This window comes from Agelaius phoeniceus, chromosome 10 (assembly GCF_051311805.1).
Source record: "Agelaius phoeniceus isolate bAgePho1 chromosome 10, bAgePho1.hap1, whole genome shotgun sequence".
In the NCBI taxonomy this organism is placed as follows: Eukaryota; Metazoa; Chordata; class Aves; order Passeriformes; family Icteridae; genus Agelaius; species Agelaius phoeniceus.
Window position 1 is genome coordinate 16,252,555 of NC_135274.1, and position 24,197 is coordinate 16,276,751.

Below are 24,197 nucleotides of genomic sequence, written 5' to 3' on the forward strand. Positions count from 1 at the left end.
TGGTAAATGGAAGCTTTGGACACCAGAGCCAAGTGCCCATCCTGCTCTCCTTGGCTGCTTAGGAATCCAGATAGAAAAGACATGCAGCCTAGCATCAGCTCAGCTCAAGTATTATTTTAAAACATGAGGTACAGCACACTTAGACAATTGGACTGAAGAACAAACAGAAGTATGCTGATAGCTATTTACACTAGATTTAGAGTCCCCTTTTGTGTGATGTCTCAACTTACAAAAAATACACATATTTAATTCTAATTTTCCAAGGCCTTCCTATATTCATCGTGGCAACGTGCTTTGGCACCTGAGTCCAAAGGAAAAGAAATGAGGACAGAACAAATAAATGCTAAGAAAGTTCAGTCCTGCCCATTTATTTGAGCTAATCATCTCACCTGTACATGCTCAGCAAACAAAAGGTGATCCAAATCAGTTGTCCTCCCTGGTTTGCCTGGGGAACGTAGAGCAGGTAGACCATATCACCTGGGGGGCGAATTCATCATTGTTTCTCCTGCCAGCTCACCAGAAGTCCTGTTTTAGAAGCTTTGGGCTTATGTGTCCATCCAAGGGGAAGAAAAAAAAAAGGGGGGGAGATTTACTATCAAATTGTCACATTTGGAATTAAAAACCCTCTCATTCTTTCACCAGTGGTGACTTCAGTGGGTGTTATGGAGCAACTTGTAACACAAACTGGCAGCAGTATTTGAGCAGTCTTCAGTTTTCCCTCTGGGCCCTGGGTCCCCATCTGTACACATTTTTCCAACATTTTTCTGACTCAAAGAAGTCTGGAGACAATAAAGAGGCTTGACTTACACATCTTAAAGAGCAGGTCTTGGACTGATGATAAGGGCAGGCAGTGAACTTTTGCTTTGGATTTTTCATCACTTCACCTGCTGCAAGCTGCCATCCCCACTCTATCTCCTTCAAAGGTAACAAATGTAAAATCCCCCTTTGTGGGCCAGAGAAGGATTTCCCCTGTGATACTGGACTTTAAGGAAGATGGAATAGTTCCCACTCATTCCCCATATAACTCTCCTGTATGGCCAGTTAAAAGTTGAATGGGAAATGGCAGTTAATTGTGGATTACAGGAAATTAAATGTCAATACAGCACCTTTGACAGCAGCAGCGCCTAACGTGGCTGAATTGATTGCCATAACACAGGAACAACCTCATCCAATTTTAGCCATCACTGATGCTAAAGATGTGTTCTTTATGGCCCCACTTCAGGGAAATGACTGAGAATATTTTGCTTTTTATCTGAGAGCAAAACAATTGGGAAGTTAACAGTGTCCCAGACTTCTCCATTATTGCTGCTCTAGTGGCTTTATGCCAGACAAAATGAGATATTTTCACTGCTGCTCCAGTGTGGATGAAGCCCTCTTCAAAGCAGCTCCTGGCAGCCCTGCCAGCAGCACAGATGTGCCACAGGAGCTCGGGACCTGCCCTGGACCGGGGACAGATGCTGAGGCACCCAGTCCTCACTGTCATCTCCACATGGGCACTGCCACCCGAACAAGTGTGAACCTGCCCCTCTCTGGTCCTGTGCCTCACAGCTTTTGGGAGTGCTTAATTTTGCAACTCCCTGTCAAGAGCTCCAACTGTCTTCTAACATCACAACGTGCAACTTCTGCCCAGCACAGCCAAGACATGTCCTCAGATTCAAGGTGTTCTGAGCAGGTATTGGAGGAACATTTGCTTACTACCAACTACTTAAATTCCTTTTTTCCTTTCCACCCAACAAATATTTCTCCAAGCCAAACACAAAGAGTTATACTGTACACAGTCTTTGAAATGTACACTTCATTTTCAAGGAGCTGGCTTCAAGGAGGGCAGCATACTTGTAGGTATTTTGAAGTAGCAACAGAAAAGAAAAAAGATAATGCAACAGCAGAGAACTGAAGCATGACTCTTCTGATGTTTGGGGTTTTTTTTCTGTGCCAACAAAGATTCAATAGTGTGGGGGATTTGTCTGCAAAGTCATTCTTTTCCCTCCTTCCTTTTCTTTCTATTTCACCCCTGCCCCCTCAGCTCTAGTAATTCTTTACTCTCAGGATAGATCACAAGATGCCTCATTTGCAAAATAAAGTATGACCAGCACCTGTTAGGTAAAGGAAATCATGGCCAGCAAGGTGCTGTAACCTGTTGACAGGATAAAAATAGACCAGTGAGGTGCTCAGGTGGGAAATCACCCAGGCTGCAGGAGCTGGTGGGTGTTGCAAGATGTATTTCTCCTTTCAGTCAATTATAAACCACTGTGTTTGCAGAAGTGATACATAAGCTGCAAACACAGAGGCTGTGACTATTCATATTCACTGAGTCGCTTCTTTTTGCTAAGTTCAAATATGCCCTTAAATCCCAAAGCCCTACACTGAGTTCCAAAGTCTGTGTTTGTAAGAATTTTCCATGTGCAGATCTCCTGTCTGTAAGGACAGCTGGCTGATTAGTTCTCTCTGTATCAATTTTCTTTCCATTAAATCTGTGTCCACAAAGGCCTGGTAAAACAGTGGCCAAGAAGAGGGCAAGGCTTCTACCAAGATGGACTGGAAAAGGATAGATCCCAAAATTCAGACATCTGCTAAAGGGAGAGTGCAGTTACATCCATTGACCTCTGCAGATTACACCAGAGAGGGTGTAACACATTAAAAAAACCCATAAATGAGTGTCTTGGGTGCTGATGACACAGCATTTCTGAGCATGAGGCCTCACAGAGATAAAAATTGAATAGAACAAAGTAAATTCAATAGGTTATAATTTTGTCAGAGTTGTTAAACTTTTACATTTTAATTGTTCATAATTTCCTTAACAGTCTTGGATTATAGAAGAAGAACACATCTTAATAGAGAACAAACTTTCAGCCAAAGGGGTGTTTGGCAAAAGAGCAGGACTGTTGATGTTTTACATAATCCTTTTTTTTCCAATTACAAAATATTTATAATAAAAAACATATTGCAGATCTAGACATCAAATCTGGTGTTGATTTATGGCATCATCATGAACCTCCTTCTAAATACTTATGGTAACTGCATTACTTATGGGTAAGAAAATTGCAGGTAAAGTAATTGTCTCTTATTACTTGAATGTGGGGAGCAGCAGGTGGAGGTGTTAGCACTTGTGTGTCTGTGAGAGAGAGAAAGATTAAAAAGAACTTGATGATAAATAGGTTTCTAGACACATGGAAAATGTTTTGGCATGGAATTTTGTACCATTCAGAGCTGCTCTTGAAGTCCCATAGCACATACAGGTCCATCAGAAGAATCTCAGATTTGGTCCCTTTCCAATGAGGGATTCCCAGCCCCAACAATTTACTATATTGTAGAAATAAGAATTTTATCTATATGGAAATAAAATAAAGAACGCTGATTTTTTGAACAATTCCCATCTGTGACAACAGAAAAAGTTGCATTTCACAGAGCTTGCAGGCAGACAGGTAACACACAACACAGGTGGACTCACTTAATTTTGTACATTTACTTATGGTTATACTGGAAGTGCTTAGACATGAAGCCTTCAAATTCACTGTGGATCACCTGTGGATTTTCTAAGACTACATTTGCATTAACAAATAGGATTAACTTAGAGGAGCAGAGCCAAGGACTAGGAAGATTTTTGCTGAGGACTTGACATCCACAGTAAATGCATTTCTTGGTTTTATTACTTGAGGCTTTGCTGTTTGGTTTTTTGCCTCTTTTTTAATTCTTGCCACCCACAGTCTGGTTCCCAGTGGTGCCTGGAATGGATTAGGGAACCACATATTCCAGACAAGTTTCTTTCAAAGGGACAGTAATTCAAGCATCCTTAAGATGGCACCACAATGCAAACCAAACTAATTTTACAGGGAGCCCTGATCTGAACTGAAACCCTAATGCAGAGACACACTCAGGGCTTCACAGCAGTCTAAATCAATGGATCAGTAATCTCAGCTGATATTTGGGAAGGAAAACACAGTTAGTAGTCCTCAAGTATTTCTATTCTCTGGGATCACACCAGATGAGGCATTGTGGTTACTAAAGTTATTAATTTATGTGTTTTATCAACTCTCCAGTGATATAAAGCTAATGTTAAAAACTTCCCATCTTGAAGGGAGTGGGGAAAAAAAAAGGAGGGGCAAGAGGACTGAGAAAATAAATAAATAAATAAACAAGAAATTAAGAGATAAGATCAACACTACTATTCATTTTTCCTAAGTGTGTGAGATAAATTAAAGAATAGAGATCTCTATCTGGGCAAAATGTGCATCCAGTACCCTTCTTCCCCTCCACTGAAGTAGGAAATAAGTAGTTTATGACCAGCTGGGACAATCTCTACTGAATGGCTTTGAGGCAATAAATCACAGAAGCTGGTTTGTCCACATTTCTTTCTTTTCTTCAGACTGTTTGGCTAAATCTCCCACGGAGAAAGTTACGCCATGCAGGGGATTCAGCAAAATGCATGAAAAATGTACTCATGTCACCTACAAATTCCTCAGTTCTGGCTGAAGTCCATTTGTGGCTTTAATACAAGACAATGCCTTACTGCTCTCCTTCCCTGAATCCTACAAGGGCAGCTGTTTAAACATTTATCATTAAATGTTTCAAAGAAGAGAGCTCACTGTAGCACAATGATGCCATTTGAGCTTTCACGTTTGTTTCCGGGACCCACGGAACACGTGCAGGTTTGGGTGGGGTCATCCCACAGCCCCACTGTTGGCTTATTTTGCTCACATTCATGCTAAATACCTCACTAATGATTTTTTTTTTCTGTATGTTCTGATTCTTCACAAATTTGGTTTAGCAAATCCAAAGCTGTGGCAAAGACCCAGCATGTTGGGAAAAGGCTTCCTTACAGCTGCATCAAGGAGGAATGGAGCCAGAGGAAAGCTGGCTTGCTTTCTCCTGCTGCTTCCAACTGTTCTTCATGTCTATTCTCTGCAATTCAATTCTCAGATTGATTTGTTCCTGTCTAGGGATGGTGTGGACACAATAGGTCTGTGGGAGAAGGAGGAGGACAGAAAAACTTCCTGAAATAGAAATGTATAGAGCTGCTCAAGACAGAGAAACTCCTTCTGGCTCTGACTGACCCTTCCTAAACAGCAAATAGCTGCATTTGGGAGATTCATATGTCCTTGCCAAGCTCTTACATGCTTTTACATGGATCCACTAGTTGATACAGCACATTGGAAGAGCTGGATCTTTGGACTGAGGTGGTATGGCCACCCCTGTGCTCACAGGAGACCACTTACATGGGGTACCTCACAGGGACATTCTCCTGTGGACAGATTCCTAAAGGGACAGAAGTCAGCCCATTCCACAGCAGGATACCAAGAGCCACTGTTTGAACGACCTTCCAACCTGAACTAGTTGTGAATCAATTCTCTAAAAGCATAAAACTCTGACTGCCACTTTCAGAGGTCCTGTGGGGCTGTGGATCTCGTCTGTTTTCTGAAAACATGGTTTCAGGAAAAGTTTTGTTTCTCCTGAGAAAGGAGTTTATTAAATGCCAGTGTGGACTTCAAGGCCCCTGTCTGAAGGCTCCCAGGTCGCCTGTGCTCTTGTGGTGCAGCAGGAGACAGCATCATGGTCAGCCAGCCTGCACCCAGCACCAATCTGAGCCTCTCTTTGCCTTGCAACAGCCCAGTTTCTTCAGCCTGGGTGGCTGAAATGAGGCAGCTAATGCTATACTTAATGACCTATTTAATGGCCCATTTTCCAGAAGTGATGAGAACTTACAATTATTCCTGTGCTCAGTGTGAGCTTTGCAAACAAAAAGTCCAGACTAGGCATTCAGCTACCCCACTTTAAAGGGGCAAAAGTAAAAAAAAACCTCAAGTCTTAGATCCTTGTCGTTCCTGCAGCAACATCAAACATCAATCCATCAGAATAAAAGACATCCTCCCACTGACTTTCACGGGACTCTCAGTGTCACCTGGCAGAATTGGTCTTTCCCCAAAGCACAGCAGCTCCAGCCAGTGGCTCAGCAGCTTCTGCATGCTCTGGCCCCACTCTGCACCACATGTGCTGCTCACCACTAGTTCACCAGTCTCTGCCAAGGGCACCACGTGGAGCTGGCTGCCCATGGGAGCAAATTTGGGATCCTGTTGACTGGAAAGTCCTTTGGATTGTCATAGACTTCCAGGACCATTACATCCTCTCTGCTCATTTCAGGGTAACGGAAGATCTCAGCTAAATGGCTCAGTGTAGGACATGTCCTCAACTCAAAAAGCAATTATCATTTCCCAGCAGCCAGGCCTGAGCACAGGCTTTGTTGATTTTGGCTCAGAATTGGGAACATTGACTCACCTGAGGTGCTGTTTATGAGCTTGCCATCACATCTATAGACTGAAAAGCCTTTCCTGCACAGCAAAAAACAGGCTGGCACTCTGGGAAGGGAAACCCTGTCACTTATATGGAATCCCTTGTCAGCTCAGGGCTGGCTTTTTCCACGTGGGGCTCAATCCACCTCTCTATCACCCAGTGCCATCAGCCAAACTGTCCCTGCCATGTAGGCTGGCCCACAGCAAACACCACTCTCCACATGAGAGGGATTTAGTAGTTGGCAGAGCATAGTGTGAAGGAGGCTGTGACTGCAGACATGGATTTCAATTTCAGTACTCAAAAACTTCCGGGTAAATTGGTTGGAAAATGGGGATTTAGGTCAGTGAGAACAGTGGAAGGTGTTTTTTAAGTGTTTCACTCAAATTTGGAACATTTTGGATTGAAGTATGGTCCAGGCAGCAAGTCTTGAAGCCCAGCATTTATTTTTGAAACACCAAAACATATCTGATTTTAATTCAGAAGGCTTAATATTCACCAAGATAATGAGAACCATGAAGTTCAGCAGCACAAGTCTCATGTTTAAACAGTTGGGGCTTCTTGCTGCATAAACACTCTCCAAAGGCCTTTTAGAGCACACCAACATGAAAACAGCTTACTTTTGAAAAATGTCAACAGATTTTACTCCTACACACAAGATACTTCAGGCTTCATTGGCATCTCTTGTTATCCTGGCTTAGGTGGGTTTTCACATGTTGAAGCTGCAGTCATGTTTTTTCAAAAGGAAACTGTTTTCTTGCCCTGGAGTTGTCATCTCTATATTTTGCTCTCCCAGTCAATTTTTCCCCAGTTAACTTCACACTGACTTTCAGGGGTGGTTTCTGATCTGCCATGCAAGATGAATGATCTAGTCAACGTCCAAACCACTGCCTACATTAGGAACTTTCACCCCAAAAGAGAAAAATAATAGGTGAGAACATGGCACAGCTACTTTAATTCACAATGGGCTTGCTGAGGATGAAAAGGTGGCTGCAGCTTTCTGTTTCTGATATCAGCCTGGGAGGACATGGTGGGAAGCAATCGAGCATGTTCAAGAGAGACCAAAGGAGGTGGTTTTTTTTCACACAAAGCCAAGTAAACTTCACTACTTCAGTGCAAGAGCACTGTAAATACCTAAGGGCTACTGGGATGCAAAAATAATCAGAAGTTAAAGACCTACATGTTTTCTACCAAGGGCTGAGCTCTGCATCCTGAATTATCTGAGACACAGTTGGCTGGGAGGACATTCTAGGGAAAACAGCTCAGTGAAGTTTACCCTTGGCATCTCCTAGCAGCAAGATGTAAGACTGGATGGAAGCTGCACAGCAAGGACCTTGACCTTGAAAGATGCTTTTATATGAGCAAAACATTATCACAGGTTCCAACACTGTGTCCAAAACCAGAAACACATGAGAACTGCAGTCACTGGGCAAACTTGAGTAAGTCCCAAACCAGGTAAGCCAGCAGCCAGGCTGGGACTGTCCAGCTCTGTCCCTGCAGACAGAACCACACCAGAGCCTCATGAGACAAAGGCAAGAGGCAGGGAGCCTCCCTTGAGGGTTGCAGGTTTGCTTTATGGAGACCTGCTTTGCCCTCTAGTGACTGTTCAGGATAGACCAGGAAATCAAGTACTATCCATTCCCATCAATAAAATTCATGTCCAGCTACATCAGCTGGCTGGGAGACAAGCAGTGGGGCTGTTCTGAATTTGTTTGGCCCAATTCAGAATATTTCTCTCCCGAGGCAGCCTGTCCATGCAGGATAGAACAAGGGAAGGAGATGCTATTCAGAAAAGTTGAGAACAGACACCCTAAATTGGGAAATAAATGTCCAAGGGATTGGTAAAGGAAAATCCCCCAGGGCTGATGCTATTTCTAGTCTGCACATGCCTTGGAACTGAAAAGAGACTATTTGGGGGGAAAAGAAATGGAAGAATAATGGAAGCAAAAATAGTTGCTCCAAATTCCTTTCCAAAGCCATGTTGCCTACGAGCTCTTTGCAAACAACTGACAATTCATCAGAACATGAGCTCATATTTTGTGATCTATGGGGCCATAGACTTTGTGAGATATGGTCTGTGTGACTATTAAAAGAGCTCTTTTTTGGAAAAATAACAACACTGATCTTTGTTTAAAGAGTAGCAAGGGAAGAGAGGGATTAGAATAGATATCTAGATTTTTGCAATTGCTGTGCTATATGAAAAGCAAACTCTTGGAAAACACTGTAGAGAAAACTTTTCCTTTAAATTTAAGAACAAATTCTTACCTTTTCAATTTTTAAGATGCTTGTCTGTATTTGCTAAATTAGAGAGACTTGCTAGAATGAAAGATAATCCAGTAATGCATATGGAGTTAAATTCCTTAGTATCACAGAAATTAAAAGAAATCAAACTTCCATTTGGAGACCCTCATTCAGCCAGTTTTTCCACAATAGGATTATTATCATGTGATTGAAAAACACTTTTCCCGTGTATTTATATAAAAACTATTTTACAGAAACTCAAATTCAGTCTAGATGCTTTGATATTAGTTTTTTGGCAAATACAAGAGAGACATTTTGTGTTCTAATGCTCACTCAATAAAAAAAGTCTGGGGAACATAAATGAATTTTAACAGAAAACTTAAGCCCAGAAATAGCCTTGAGCTTTTATGCAAAGGTTGATTTACAGGAATATTTCAGGTAGGCTGGAACCATTCTCTGACACTACTGACTAAAGTGAGGAAAAAAACCAAACACACAAACCAAAACAAGAAAAAGCAAAAGACAAAGTCCATCCCAGCTAATTTGTGAATGAAAGAGGACAGGCTGCATTCGAGGACTTGCTCAGTCACTGATTTCTAGACATATTTCGTTGGACTATTACAATACATACAGTCGTGCCTAAGAACTCAATCCTAAATAGGATTTTTTGCAAAGCTGTGTCATCATCTGGGATACTGTTGGCAGAGGAAAAATGTTGGCCTTGGGTTGTTAAATCACTTGGAGATACTGCAGGACTTAGAAGGAACTGAGAAAGACTCACACAAAGTCTGTAATCTTATTTGAAACCACTGTCAGTCTGTCAGCTCCATGTCCATACTGGATACCCAGAGCTTCACATTAGCATCTGTAGTTTTTTAAGGATGCTCCTTCATTTGTTTTTCTACACCCAAATCACTTTCATCACTTTCACAAATGGTTTTCTGATAGGTTTTCTTGGCCACAGCTACCTAAACTCTGCTGACCCATGTCTATGCTGGGATCTGACATGGATTTGGTGGCTTGGTTCATGCCAGTAGATGATTAAGAGTGGTCTTACCTGACTTTTAACTTTGTTCCTCCAAGAATAGCCATTATTTGCAATGCCCACATCCCAAAGCTGGGCTGTTCACTGCATGAATCCAGTGATGCTGTCTGAGAGCTCTTTCCCAGCAGCCACCAGATGGCCTGCAGAGAGGTGCTGTACCTTGGAGCAGCTCTTACAGGTCAGTAGAAACCAGCTTTAAAACCAGTACACCCAAAAACTGTCTGTGACACATGGGCTGCTTTCAGGTGGGCAGATTGTTTACCTGCATTCACCAGCATCTGCAGCACATGCAGGGTCTATCCAGGCTTGGCTTTACCATCCCAGAGGACTAAACACCTATGCAGGCAGTCCTTCCAAAGGAGGGGTTCTTTCAGATCAGCTAGAAAATGCTGAGTCTGAAATAGTGATTTTGAGGCTTTTAAGAACTATTTCCTGGGTTTTGACCTTTTAGAGACATAGGTGTTACTACTCTATAACCAAGTGTTCAAGATCTTGCTTCTGATAATAACCAAGTGCTTCAGAGGAAGGAAAACCACAGATGTTTGATAGTCACTGGCACAAAGTTTGTTATTGCATGTTAGTTCACTACTGATCTTAGTAGCTCATAACTGATTTAGACCTGAAAAACTAGAATGTAATAATATGATTGTCATGGATCAGAGTTCTTAGCTCTTCTTACATCTCCAAGAGGTAGAAAAAGCATCAGGAAAGCAACGTGTAGGTCTTTTCAGAACAGTGACAGCTATCCTGCAGACCAGCTCAGGAGTGCCAGGAAGCAATAGAATGGGTTAATCAGAAGTATTTCTTCTCTGAGTTCCCATATTTGTACCTAAGTGAGCCAGTTTCATGCCCATTTCATGTGGAGATGTGTCCTTTTTGGCAAAGCCATGGGCATTGCCAGGCAGCTCCAGCTCTGCAGAGCCATAGGATAGGCTTGGACACAGCTGAGGCAGCACTGAGGTTTCTTGGGGAGAACTCCAAGGATGGCATTCCCCTCAGCCTGGGGAACCAGGTAACAACACAGACAAGTTTTGTCACACTGCTGATATCTACTTAGGGCAGATCTAACTACACTAAAATTAGCAAATGCATAAGAAGGCACAAACTCTCTTCAGAGTTGTCCACCTGTATCCAAGTGCTGCTGATAAAATCTTGCAGTCCCTTAAGGTTTCCCCAAGAGTAGACAGGTGTTATCAGCATGTACATCCCACCTGATTCTCTGACTCTGAAGGTTTCTTTGTGTCCCTCTTTTTTTTTTTTTTTTTTTTAATGAGAGTCATGAGAAGGCAGCACTTTGGCCTGGTGATCCAAAAGGAGGGAGTTGGAGGTGCAAGGGAAAGGGGAATAGGCTGTGACAAAATATGATACTGACTTACTGCTTTTTTGGGGAAAAGAGCAAATATCTGAAAAAAAGCATATTAAAACTGAAGGACTCAAAATTAATCCTGTTCTATTTTTCACAAACAAGTAAATTTCAGCAGGGCAAATTGTATAACAGACTAGGTTACTGTGAAGGAGCATAGTGAAAGAATGATTTCAGGAAATATCCAGACTTTAAAAAACTCCATGTATTCAAACTGGCAAGGGCTGCTGAAATTCCCCCTGGAGTGCTTATAGAAAGAATTAGCTTAATTAAACCTCTGAACCATTAGTGATTGCATTTGAGGAAGCAAAGACAGCATCAGAAGTCTCAAAGGAATAGAAAAGGGCAAGCAAAATACTTATCTTAAGAAGAGAGCAAAGAGGGGCTCTGGGATTAGCCTTTCCAAGATCCAGGACATGAGAGTGGTTACAGAGCATCCCATCACTAGCACTGAATGGATAATGAAACCATAAGGACCTGGCAGCAGGGGTTTGATGAAAACAAGCATGTCAAATCAACCTGAATTCCATGAGAAGGTTAGTGACCTGATGGGGAAGAGGGAACCAATGTGTGTGATCCTAATTGGAGATCCTGGCTTTCAATTATTTTTCCTTTCATATGTTAACTGAGGAATTGGGCTGTAATCACTTCTAACTCACAGCGCTGAGCAGCTGGGCAGGGAAGTGCTGATATTCCTGTCATTGCTCTTGTACAATTTGTCCCACCAGTTTCATTATACTGAGAGCATCTCCTGCTTTCTTACCTGCACAAGATCGTGTCTCACGTCCCCACCATAACTGATGACACTGGGAGTTTTAGTACAGACCTTTAAAGATCAGCACCCACGAGGCCATTGCAGATCATAAATGTAGTCCAAAAAATTTATATGAAGATGGAGATAGTCCAGGACAAAAGGCTGGATCTCCCTTGCACTGAATTTTGTGTAGTTTTTGTCGTGTGGTTTTGGTTTATTTTAATCAAGGGGTTTATAAACCCCCTATACCTCTATTAGGGTTTTAACCAAAGCCACCTTGGCTAAATTCTTCTAGCAGTAGAGTGCATTTGTGAACTAGATTCTGTGCCCAGCCTTGTGGGTATGTGCCCAGTGTCAGCCATGGGGTAAGTCTCCTTTCCCTTCTATAGGCTATTGAGATGTTTTCTACAGCAAGCAGAGAGAGAAAATAATTCTAATCTTGAACCAAATTCCATCTGAAGAGATCTGCTTTGACTACCTCCAGCTTTTTGAGAAAAAGCTGCCACTCCTTGAAATGTACAGCATTTTCTGATCCCCTCTACCAGAGTCCCCTTCAAACTGGGAAGCATGAGAAAGCAGCTTGGCAGAGCCTGCTTGACAAGACTTGACATCTAAATTGAACATCCAGGCCTCAAGTTCCTGATTTGATTGAAAAGCCACTGGAATTGCTTCTTGGAGACTTGAGGACTGCAAAACTGGCTGTGTGCTCCTCCAGATAAGGGCTCCTTTGTGCCGCGTTGTGTAACGGCTGCCACAGGGCTGATGTGGGCCAGGCCATAAATAACTTCTGCATAAATATTTTTAGCAAATACTTTCTGCTCTCTTGAAATACACTGGACAGCTTGAAGTGTGTGTATCTGTGTGTGAAGGAGGAGGGGGGAGCTAGCAGAGCTCCCATCAGGAGCACAGAGCAAATATCACAGCGCTCCTGATGCGCAGGATAACGCGGCCGGAGCTGACGCCTCCACCCAGGAGTGTCCAGAGCAAGGAAGATGTCCCCAGAGAGCTGCCTTATCAGAGTGGCAAGGCCTGCTGGGCTGTGGCAGAAATATCTATGAGCCCAGTGCACACAGGAGGTGGATGCCAGCACAAGTGCTCTGAGCAGGACTATCCCCAGGCAAGCCCTGAGCTGCAGACTGTCTGAAGGGACCCTTCCAAGGCACCTCCTGACCTTTCTGATGTGCAGAGGGAACTGCTGGTTGTATTCCCTGTGGGCATAGCCTGCCTTTTCTTCTGCACCTGAAGGGCCCTGTCTGACTCCAGCTGCAGACAGAACCACTAATCTCTATAGATGAGCGCACCCATAGCAAGGGTTAACAGGGAAGCACAGCTGCTAGAAGACTCCAGCTACAAGGGAAAAATAAAATGAACCCTTCATACATTAGTCCTTACACTAGGAGCCCAAAGATCCCTGAAAATGCAGAACAGGACAAAGTCACCTACTCACATTTTCTCCCCACCCTAGAGGCACTTCATGAAGGTGTAAACCAGCCCTTACTGGCTATGGCTGATGGGACAGTGGGGAAGGTGCTCATTGGTACACATCCATGTATTTAGAATTACTGATTTTCTGACTACTTCTGTGCAGAGCAAGCCATGAACACAGTGCCAGGCAAGAGTCTGTGTATGTCTCTTCAACACAAAACAGGTCAAGAAAGAAGGAGTAGTAAAAAGCTGGGAGGAGGGGATCAAGAGAGGAAAAAATGGTCTGGATCAATGCAGACTGGGATTGTCCACCATAGCCTGTGCATTGCAGCTGCTAGTGAAAGGGAGCTTCATAAATAGGGTTAACTTCACAAAAATGTGGAGAGGGAGCAAGAACACTGAAGGCTGTTAAGCTCTCTAGTTAAAATATACACTTGGCATGCAATAGGACAGGAGGATATGTGAGTGAGCAATCTTGTCTAGTGCACTCTGCAGCTCCTGGGAGTCTACATCCCTGAAACTCAAAGGAGCTTCTCCTGAAATTGGCAGGGAAGTACCAGCACATTTTCCTTCAGTTTTTCCACAGAGACAACACAGACGTCACATTTCAACTGAACAAACTGAGCTTAATGGCTGCAAAAATTTCTTTCTGGGTTAGGAAGTCTGCACATAACCAGGGGCAATTACCTAGACTAAGGTATCTGGAAGCACTCAGATATCCACCTTTCAGAAGCTTTTATCAAGGGAGGTAATCAGCCATACTTTACCATAGGATAAGTGATCTCTGGTGACTTTCTGGTAATATATCTCAATCCATTTCTCAGACTTTCTGGGAGGGTTAGCTTGTCTAGCTGTATTCATCAGACACAGTTGACGTGATTAATAAATGTTGACTGATTATTTAATGAGGTGACCTGAAGAGAGTTGCCTGAGACACTAAAGGAGTTGTTACAGGTGGGACTTGTTGCAAAGATTTTCCTTTCCACCTGCTAGCAATGTTACTTAATTATTTGGTGCCTTCTATCTTTCAAAAATGAAGGAAAATATTAATGTAACTTATCTAATATTAATCCAGTCTTCTCTGCTTGTGCAGACAGGAATGAGAGATACAAGAGCTTCAAACTTTCCCTAGTTATAACAGGAGGGAGGTTGCAGCACTAGGTATTTTGAAAGAAAGGCCAAGTGCCAACCTGAGAGGAAAGCAACAAAAATCAAATAATGAAAGCAGGTCCAATTCAGTGATAAAGGTGACAATGGGAAATGCTGCTAAGGTGTCAGCCAGGCAGCTGGGAATGCTCAACAATAGCCCTAGAGCTTGCTTTAGGGCAATTCTCTCCTTATTCCAGTGTTTCTGTAAAAGCATTGACTAAATAGAGAATAATAAAGGTTGCTTTTAGTCTATGAAATGAGTGATGACTGTTTCACTTTGTAGTAGTATAATGGAGAGCTGCTATTTGCCTGTCAAGTACTGTAATTCCAAAAAGAAAGAAAAAAAGAAAGAAAAAAAGAAAGAAAAAAAGAAGAAAAAGAAAGAAAGAAGAAAATAAACCAATCATAGATAAAATTATAAAAGTACAGCTGGAAATGCCAGTATGAATACAATATTTTAGTTGGAATGATGTGATCTACTTATGGAATGTGAATCTACTAATGGAATGATGTGATCTACTTTCTCTGCCACATCTTTCCTTGTCCCATATCCTTTCATAAGATCACCTACTAGAAACTAAATATAAGCCACTCACCCAGCTGAAGCAGCCGGTGACAGGAGGTGACACCCTGCAGGCTGCTCCGATCTGGCTGCTCCAGCATTTTGTGTAACTGGCAGACAGACAGACGTCTGCACACAGACGTGGGCCAGGCTTGCTGATGAAGTCAGTGCTCCAAAGCATCTGTTGTGTTGACCCCTGCACTGGAAGCAGGGCCAAACTGAACAAATTTAGTGTACCTTGAGGAAGTTTGCTGTCAGACAGCTGGGGTTGCACAAAATAAGAGTAAAGTCCCTTGGAGAAGGAGTCACCTGACATCCACACAGCACCTGGCACACTCTTCCTTAGCCATGCAGGATGGAGAGGAAGAATATGCTGGAGTCTGAAATATCTGGCTACTGATGGAGCAGAGGGGTGTAAGAACGGGAGATGAGCTGCTGTACTTCAGAGAAGAATAAGTGAGAGAAAGAAAACAAGCAGGTTGGGATGGAGTACAGCCAGATGGTGAGCCCCAGCCACCTGCTAAGTCTGTCCCTCTCTAATAGTCAGGGCAGTGTGCAGAGCAGCTGGAAATACTTGGATGCTGCTTGTGTGCATGGCAATGGTTATCAGGAAGCTTCAGACTAAGACAGGCAAGACACAGGGGTAGCTAAATTAGAAAAGAAGATGGGAAGCTAAATCATCTTGATCTAGTTTTACAAAGTGGTGACCTTGGGTCCCCCCTTGGCATAAAATTCATGTAAGAGGAATTGCAAGCAGTTGAGCTGGACTGAGCAAAGCATTAAGTTTGGAGCGAGCTCTGGGCATCTTCCCAATTATGTCTGTGTGTAGGAGCTTGGCAGGAGTGAGAGGCAGCATGTGGGAGAGGTCTGGCTCACTGATAACAACCAAAAGAAACAGAAGTGCAGGGTGTCCCGAGGGAAAAGGGTAACTTAGCCCAGCCACTTAAATCTTATTATCTAACCCCCCAAAAAAGCACTAATAAATGCTTAAAATTAGTGATATGAATGGATCCTGATGACACTGTGGGCATTTATTAAACTGTAGCCTTGAAGTCCTCAAGGGAACAAGGAGTATTAAGCCAAGCCATCAGAAAACTGGGAGTCAGCACTAACAGAGCAGCCTAGCAGGGGATCTGATGGTTATTTGAGGAGCTGGGTAGTAGCTACATGTTAACATAGCCCAGATACCCTGACTTTTCTTCATTCAAGTCCAGCTTGGTGCCAAATGAGCCAAAACTATTCTTTGGGTCAGTACTCTGACAGTATTGTGCTGCTGGAGTGGATGAAACCTGGCAAAACAGATGTGGGTATCAGGGGGAAATGCCAGATATTTGTTGGCTGGTTTGGGGTGGTTTTCCTTCATGTATGCAGATCTGAAATGGATGGGGAGTGAGTTTGAAATGCTGTTTGATGTTAAATGCAGGTAAATGAACATGTACCAGGGAGGCTGACACTGAACGTGAGCCAGCAGCTGCTCTCTCCTGCATCCCCAAATGGAGCAGATGCTTTCGAGGCAGAGATGCAAAACAAAATGATAGATGTTACTCTTGCTTGCCTCCAGAAAGGAGCATGCAATTAAAATGTAAGCATGAATTGAGCAGAATTTTCTTTCAGTAGCAAGTGTGCATGGAAAGAGTGAGAGCAAAGCAGAAGGCATGGATTGCTGTCTGCAGAGACATCCCCATTTGTGTTGGCAGTGTACAGAGGAGAGAGCTAGTAAGGTATTATCCACAGCCAAGTTCTTGGACCTGATACACAAACATAAGTGTGACTTGAGGAGCTGATACAATCTGATATGCAAACATGTTGATTTTTTCCAGCAAGCTGTAAGAATATAGTTTGAGGCTTTTCAATTGCTAGAGGGCTGGTTAGGGAGCTCATGGCAGCACTGACCTAAATCTTTAATAAATCTTAGCAGAGTGGGAAACTGCAAACCCTGAAAACTGAGAGTGCTGGGCCAATATGCAGAAAAGGGCATTTATAACTAATGTGGATCTGATGTGTTTATAATGAAATCTGCTTTCCAAAAGAAAATGCTGTTTTCATTTAAGTTGAAATGTTTTAAAAGGCACTAGTCTTAACAAAGCATGCTGTAAGCAAACAGAAGTGAAATACCAGACTGATTTTGACACTCTCAATATAGCACATTTTGAGCTTTGTTTAAAAACTTTCCAAAACATATTTATGTTAAATAAAATATAATTTTAAATGGCAATCACATGTTTTCCATTTTCATGGAAAATTTTGATGTCGTCTTGTGCTGATTTTGTTCTGCTTGAAGACAGAAGAGGAGGGAAAAAAATAAAATCAAAGAAATGGAATTTGCTGTGAATGGAAAACTCAAGTTCTTTGTGATTCTGTCTAGTTCACTGCAGGCTCATTCCCAGACTGGTCAATACGTAACTACCCACCTGTGGAATTTCAAGGTGTCACTGTAATCAGCAGTAGCCAGTGAAAACAGCTCAATGGGATCAGATATTCCCAAATTACCTTTTTCCATCAATAGTACTTCCAGCTTGGCTGGTAACCGTGGGTACATAGATGTGGTGATGTTTTGTAAGCATCACCCTGCACACATTAATAGCTGGCATTTGGTTCTTCATCCATTAACCTACAGATCTCAGAAGGTAAAAACTCATTATTGAACAAGTTTCTGATGGGAGTCAGTGTCTCAGTGTCTTCATGGCTGATCTGGAGATAAATAAAACATCATTTGCTAATAACCACGGCAGATGGAACAAGGATTGCCTGTCATCGCTATTTCCCGCTTCACCAAGCATGCAACGTGATCTGCCTTGCCTGATGAACTGGCCCCAAGCAGGCACAGTGCACTGTAACAAAAATTCATCTAAGACCATGCCAGTGGAATGCCCCAAGACACCTCAGCCCTAGCACTTCCTTGGGAAAGGTGTTGGACACAACAGGCTATCACATCCCGTTTCCCACTGAGATGCAGTGGGATGAAGAAGAGTGCCACTGGGAAGCAGTGAATTCCTGCAGGTCAGGGACTTCACTTCCTTGTTCAGCCCAGGCAACAGGAGAGACACTCTGCCACCTATGGTCTGAAAATTATTAATAGCAAAGAAAAGGAAGACAACCTTTTGGAAAACAAAATCCTTTCATGGGCAATGGATTGTCAGATGATTTGGAAATAGAGTGCAAGTACTCCCACAGACAGAAAAATACCTGAAAAGTCTCTTTGCTGCAGCAGAGGAGTAGAACCATCACCCCATCTGGAAGCAAAATCCAGGTTACACAACAGCCAGGCACAATATTAAGGCTGAGGCTGACTAGTCACTTGAACAAATACTGATGAGTTGGGAAACTCATCAGTGTTTTCAAGCCAAACGAGTTTGTGGCAGATACATTTTAGTGAAGTACAAATCATTAGCCTGATTACAGGCACATCAGTGGAAATGCTGTGTCCCCTGATGTCTGGCCATTACTGTGTCTGGTGCTACAAAGAATTCAAGTAATATTCTTCTGTAAACCACTCTGCAGCATCTCTATTTGTCATTAATATCTTTATATCTTTGCAAAAGGAGCCTGCATGGTATGTTTATGATGCCATTTAAGAGCCACAGCCTTTTCCCAGCAGGACCAGTGATGGTATCCAGTGTGAACATCCATGTGGACAACAGTCAAACTCCAGCACCTCTTTCACATGGATTTGGGCAGGCAGCTGCAGGGTCATTCATGTTCCTCCCTGCTCAATCCATAATGTTTTAACTTGTGCATTTCCAGAACAGCACCAAATTTCTTTGGATGCCAGGTGAGGCCAAATGCCTGGGTAGTGGCAGGGAGCACATGTATCCCCCTATAGACCCTGATATGGTCTGCCCTCCCCTGCTTGATATGGCTCTGGGTTATACTCCTAGGCTGGGTACACACAGGGCAAACACCATCCTAGAGGTGGTGCTCCCTTCAAAGACACTGGTGGTGAATCAACCACGGAACATAAAACACAAATGTGGAGCAAGGATTAAAGGTTAGAAGCATTTTTCCCCTATTTCTGGCATCTGTTGGTTCCTTCACAATCTTGTCATTGTTTGGAAAAATGTCTGCTATAAATACACTTAGATCAGATGCTCTGAGATCAGCATCTCGTGTAACAGATGAGAATAAAAATCTGTTTGATGTTAGAAAGAGAGTTTCTTTTAGTTCTTGCAGGTTAGCGATTCATCTGGCATTTCAGATGTGAGGAGCAGCCCATTATTGGCATGTCCAGTGGCACTTGCTAGGGAAACACCTCCTAGGCACCAGAACAGTCACTTTGCAGTCATTAAAGTGAAGACAGCTTGATGTTGAGATGGACCATGTGGCTTCTCTGTGTCCCCTAACTGTTTAGTTACCCATGTTCAGTGTCTTCCTGACAGCACCAGCCTTCCACAGTTTAAAAACCTCTAGGAAGCAGTGGAAATATTGTACAAATGGCTCTCCACATCATAACCTGGTAGACTTCTACCATTGCATGCTTAGGTAGGATATTCAACTTTGTATGAATGTTTTTATATTAAGATATAGTAGAAATTGTACATATATACTAACTCTGCTCCTGCTGAACTGTTCTTTTGAAAGAACCATGTGAGGTGAAGGAGGTTGTAATACTGTGCTGCCAGTTAACTTTGGAAATTGTTACATTTTGTATTTAACTGGCAAATGCACGTGTACCAGAGAAGAGAGCAGTGACTACAGTGTCAGATGGGACACGAACAGATTTTAACAGATTTTCAAGGAGCAGAGTTCAATTCTGCAATGAGTTTGTTCTGGTCCTAAAGTAGGACATTGAGATGAGATATAGGGTATTTCTAACACGTTCCTTAGCATGAGAGACAAACACAATGGAAATTGGTTCTAGGGTTTCTTCCCATAGCCTTGCTCAGACATCCCTCCAACATGATGTGCCTTTGGCCTCTGGGACCTTGGCCTTGGGAGGCAGGGTCTCTACACACACTGGAAATTCACCATGTCTCTCTCATTTGTTATGAGAGCAAACAAGACCCTGGATCCATTTGATAGGTTAGAAAAGAAGTGGTAAAATTGCACTGGCTCTGTTGAAGCATCAGGAAAAGCAATGGTCATTACTAGTTTGCTTTTGTTCTTTCATGAAGAGATGACAGTTTGCCCCAAAAGGCTGCATTTGGCCATTTTATGCATCTGTGAGGAGCTCCAGCTGTTGTTTCTTCTATCTTTGCATTGTTGTAGTCGATTGAGACAATACCACACTCAAATAAGGGCAAAGTCTGTAAATAAAAGCTGATTAAATGCCAACAAATAACAAATATGTTGACTCTGGAGGCTGATTGATTACAAATTATTTATATTTTGTAGCTGCACTTTTCCTCACTACCAGACTCACTGACAGTATCATCCATATTTAATTGTAAGCAACTGGAGTAAATGCATTTCATGGCATTTTGATTACGTCTTACAACACATCCTGCGCTGTGTCAGCTTGCTCTCCAAATATCTCATTCCTGCTTCTCCTCTGATCACTGAGAATAGCCACATATGGACAAAGCTTTTCTGAGCAATTTACAATGCTTCTGATGGAAATTAGAGAGAAATCCACACCTGGAAACATCTCCAGAGACTGAATTTTAAACTCCTATGAGTTGGAAGGGGTTTGTTGCCCTTATTTTATTTAGATTGACTGAGCACCAGGTTTTTTTGTTTCTATTTCTCAGTCTGTTGCAGGAGGCTGTTAGGATTCAGCTCACAGAGGCTTCTAACAGGAAAGCTGTCAGCTGTGCTTGATCTCAGAAGGAAAGGATCAAAAAAGGGCAATACTGAGGGAGAGGGTCTGCTGAGAGAAGGAAAGTGATATATGAATTATAACTGGATTTCAGGACTATAAAAATGGGTGAGACATGGCCCTGTCCTTCCTCACAGCTCCAGCAAGTTCACCTGAGGCCATCAGATAAAGGCCCTGAGGCCACCAGACCCTGTACCCCAAGGGCTCAGATCATATTTTCAAGGCAGAAGAAAAATAATTACTTGTCAATCTGATACACAATTACTGGACTGACTAGAGTGGTGAAGGAGACCTTTATTGGTCTCAGGGAAAGGAAACAAATGTAGTGTATTAGCAGATCTGTCATGCCAAAGCATCAGCTGAAGGCAAGCAACTGGCTGACAGGATTAGCACCCTTCCTTGGTGAGGAGAGAAGTCCTTACACAATGTGGAATGAGGCAAATGAAGTTTTCAGTGCAGGAGAAGAATGGGAAACACTGCTGACAGCCAGCTCAACAGACTGATGAAACAGCAGCCCCAGGGAGACTGTTCAAAGGCTCTTTTGGTTATTTAATGAAGTGTGGTTGAGTTTTGACCCCTCAGATTCAGCGCTGGAGGTTTTCTGTGAGTCTTCAAGGTCTTGCTCCTATCCCTGGGCTCATTGGCTACTCACAGAATTTTTTAAGTCATATTCCCTGTAATGGTTTTCTTTCCTGCTGTGTGGAAGGCCTCTCAACTGACAGAACAAATTCCTCATATGGTGAAGCAGAGATAGGGAGCAAGCCCAGGAGCCCACTGCAACCTCAGGGAACAGGAGGGGACCTCAGCCAGCTTGGGCAAACCACATCTCCAGTCACCGCCTGGTGAACTTACAGCATTTACCAGTTCCTATGGAACTTTTCACAACAGCAGGTTAAAGAAATCAATTTTATTTAGAGAGAAAGGGCTTGTCTTGAAACTGTTGAGCAGGTTCTTTTAGACCACAGTGGATAACTGCAGTGGCAGGGGCTCCCATTACCCTCATTAGCAATGTTTTAGCCTTTGCAAAATGCGGGCCTGCTCCCCTTTCCCAGGGGTTACTGCCAGCAGGATGGCTCTCCCTGCTCCCTCCCTCCCAGGCCCCAGCTGGGGCCCTGCCCTCCTGCTCCCGACCCCAGCAGCAGCCCTACTGCAAACACAGCCACGCCAGAGAAACGCATTTTCAGCTCCACTTTGTAATTAAATTCAGGAGAAACAGCCGGGCAGGAAGGCCCCAGCCACTGCTCTGTGCATGGCTGCAGGTCCCTGGCCCAGGTCACCAGCAGTGGCACTGCTGCAGTCCTCCATGCAGGCATGGCACTGACACTCAGTGGCACCGTGCCAGCCTGTGCCACGGTAACAATATCCTGAGGCCGCAGTAAGTTCCTTTCAGTGGGCCAGCACCAGCAGTGCTTCGGCCTGTGGGTTAGAGCACGTAGAAGTCGTTGTTGTTTGACAGGTCACTGTAATGGCAGAGGGCGAGAGCGGGGCCCTGTGCCGGCGGGGGCTCGGCTCGGCCCCTGCCCTGAGGGCCCTGTGCCGGGGCCCTGCCCGAGCCCGGGTTGCAGAGCTGACTGTCCCACCTGGGCTCAGCCACGGCCTGCTGCTTGTGTCTGCTGCTGCCATTGCAGGAGGTCCCGCAGCAGCGGCACGTCAGGAAGTGCTTGGCTCGCTGCTTGGCCTTGGACTCGGAGGCCGAGGCCGTCCCTCCGCGGGTCAGAGTCACAGGAGTGGCACCCCGGGGCTCGGGCTGCCCTTTCAACCGGCTCCGTCTCCTCTGCACGGGGTCCAGGCTGATGTCGGACTGGGAGGAGCAGCTCTCGTTCCAGCCGGCGCTGGCGCTCAGGCTGCGCAGCGGCAGGGCCAGCCGCAGCGCCTTCCAGAACTGCGAGCCCGAGCGCTTGGACTTCTCCCCCTTCCAGGTGACGAAGGAGACGGATTCCTTCAGCTGGAGGATGCTGGGGTGGGTGCACTGCAGCGGCCTGTACTCCACCACGATGAGCTTGGTGGCTATGGCGTTCTGGCACATGATGCCCAGCTTGAACTCCAGAAGGCTGATGCTCTTCTCTGTCAGGTAGTCAGGGCTCAGGACCACGATCATCCTGCGGCTCCTCTGGATGAAGTCGAACACGGCTTCAGTGGTATCTAAGAGTGCAAGGGCAGAGGAATTGGGGTGCACAAAAAGGAGAAGGGAGTGGGGAGAGAAAAGCTGAGGAAGCTGTTTGGTGGCATACCTGCACAGATCCCTCTTCCCACAGAGGGAAACCTGGCACAAGCTCTGTGACTTTCAACTTGCCCACCCTCCTGCTGGCAGCCTTTTTGCTGTGCAGTGGTTTTTTGAGAAGGCTGAGGCAGTAAATGAGAAGCCAGGATATGCCATGATTGTACTCTGACTTGTGCACAGCATCAGTCACGCCCAGAGAAGTGCAGGCATTTGATAAAGGGTGGGTCTTGTTTGGGAACCACCTGCCCACAGCTTGAGCAATTCTTTGCAATCGGGGTTTAAAGCAATCATGTCATCCTGCCCCAGCTCAACCTGCAGGGGCTGACCCACCTCGCCCCTGTCATGCTCTTTAAGAAGAAACCTCCAAATTTAGAAAGCAAAAATGTCAGCCTTAAACCCCTCCACCAGTTCCCCTCAGCATGGGGGGGGGGGGTGGAAATACTGTCCTTCAAAGCATTTCTTGGGATTAATTGCAAGTTGTAAAGCTCAGGAAGAAGCTTAGCTGAAATGGTGCCAGGCAAGAGCAACATCTCTTTTATTACCAATTTTGAAAAGCAGCAAACCTGAAGGATGTCCTTGGACTTCTACCTGTGGCTTGGGACACAGAAAGTATATCGAAAGTGTAGTGGCTAAAGGGTGAGCAGTGGAAAGGATGGGAATTATATGGCTGTGGCACTCAGCAATTTAACAAAAACTGAGTAATAAAACAGAAAAAAAATTTTAAAACCCATACACTTACTAAGTGCTGGTGCCTGAGATGAGAGGGGACCCAAGGACAAATTGGTGTTCAAGCAAGATAAGGATCATTAGAGTAAGAGCTCTTGCACATTCATAGAGAAAAATCTGCCTCTAGGAATGTCTTTCAAAGAGCTGTTCTGGGAAGAAGAGCTACCTCCTGCTTCCCTTCCATTTCACACTGCTAAAGCCTTCATTCCTCAGGCTGGAGACTCTCCTCTCTCCCTGACAGTGGAACACTGCTCCTTTATATGAATAAAAGTACTGTTCCTTCCCTGCAATGGCAATGCCTCTTGATTCTCCCAGCACTTGGCTGTCTCTTATCTCACAGCAGAAGGTGCACTGTGTTGCATCTGAATGCACCTTATTTTAATATGGTACAGAGCAGTACTTTTCAAAGAAGTATGATTAGCTGTAAAACTCCTTGTCACTAGATTATTTGGAGACCCAGATAGGAAAAATGATCATACAGTAAAATGCTAATGGAGAAAGTAGGGCATTGTTTGGTTAATAAAATACTAGAATTAAAATCAAATTATTTTGAGGGGGATTTTTTTCTTGTATAAAAAGGTTGGTGGGATTTTTACCCCCAACACACACAGGACAACACTGATTCATTGAAACCAAAAGTAGATTACAGTCAGTCCTGTCAGAATTGTCACTTA

At 43.9% G+C, this 24,197-nt stretch overlaps 1 protein-coding gene across 3 annotated transcripts in view; it reads right to left on the reverse strand.

The window, feature by feature from the left end:
* Window positions 1–20,850: 20,850 nt before the first annotated feature.
* Window positions 20,851–24,197, reverse strand: part of IL1RAP (interleukin 1 receptor accessory protein) — a 51,055-nt gene continuing 47,708 nt past the window's right edge. For all 3 annotated transcript variants that reach the window (XM_054639277.2, XM_077183997.1, XM_077183998.1), the window contains one exon: window positions 20,851–22,718. In XM_054639277.2, the coding sequence (XP_054495252.2) occupies window positions 22,000–22,718 (719 nt within the window). In that variant the 3' untranslated portion in view covers window positions 20,851–21,999. The remainder of the gene's footprint in view (window positions 22,719–24,197) is intronic.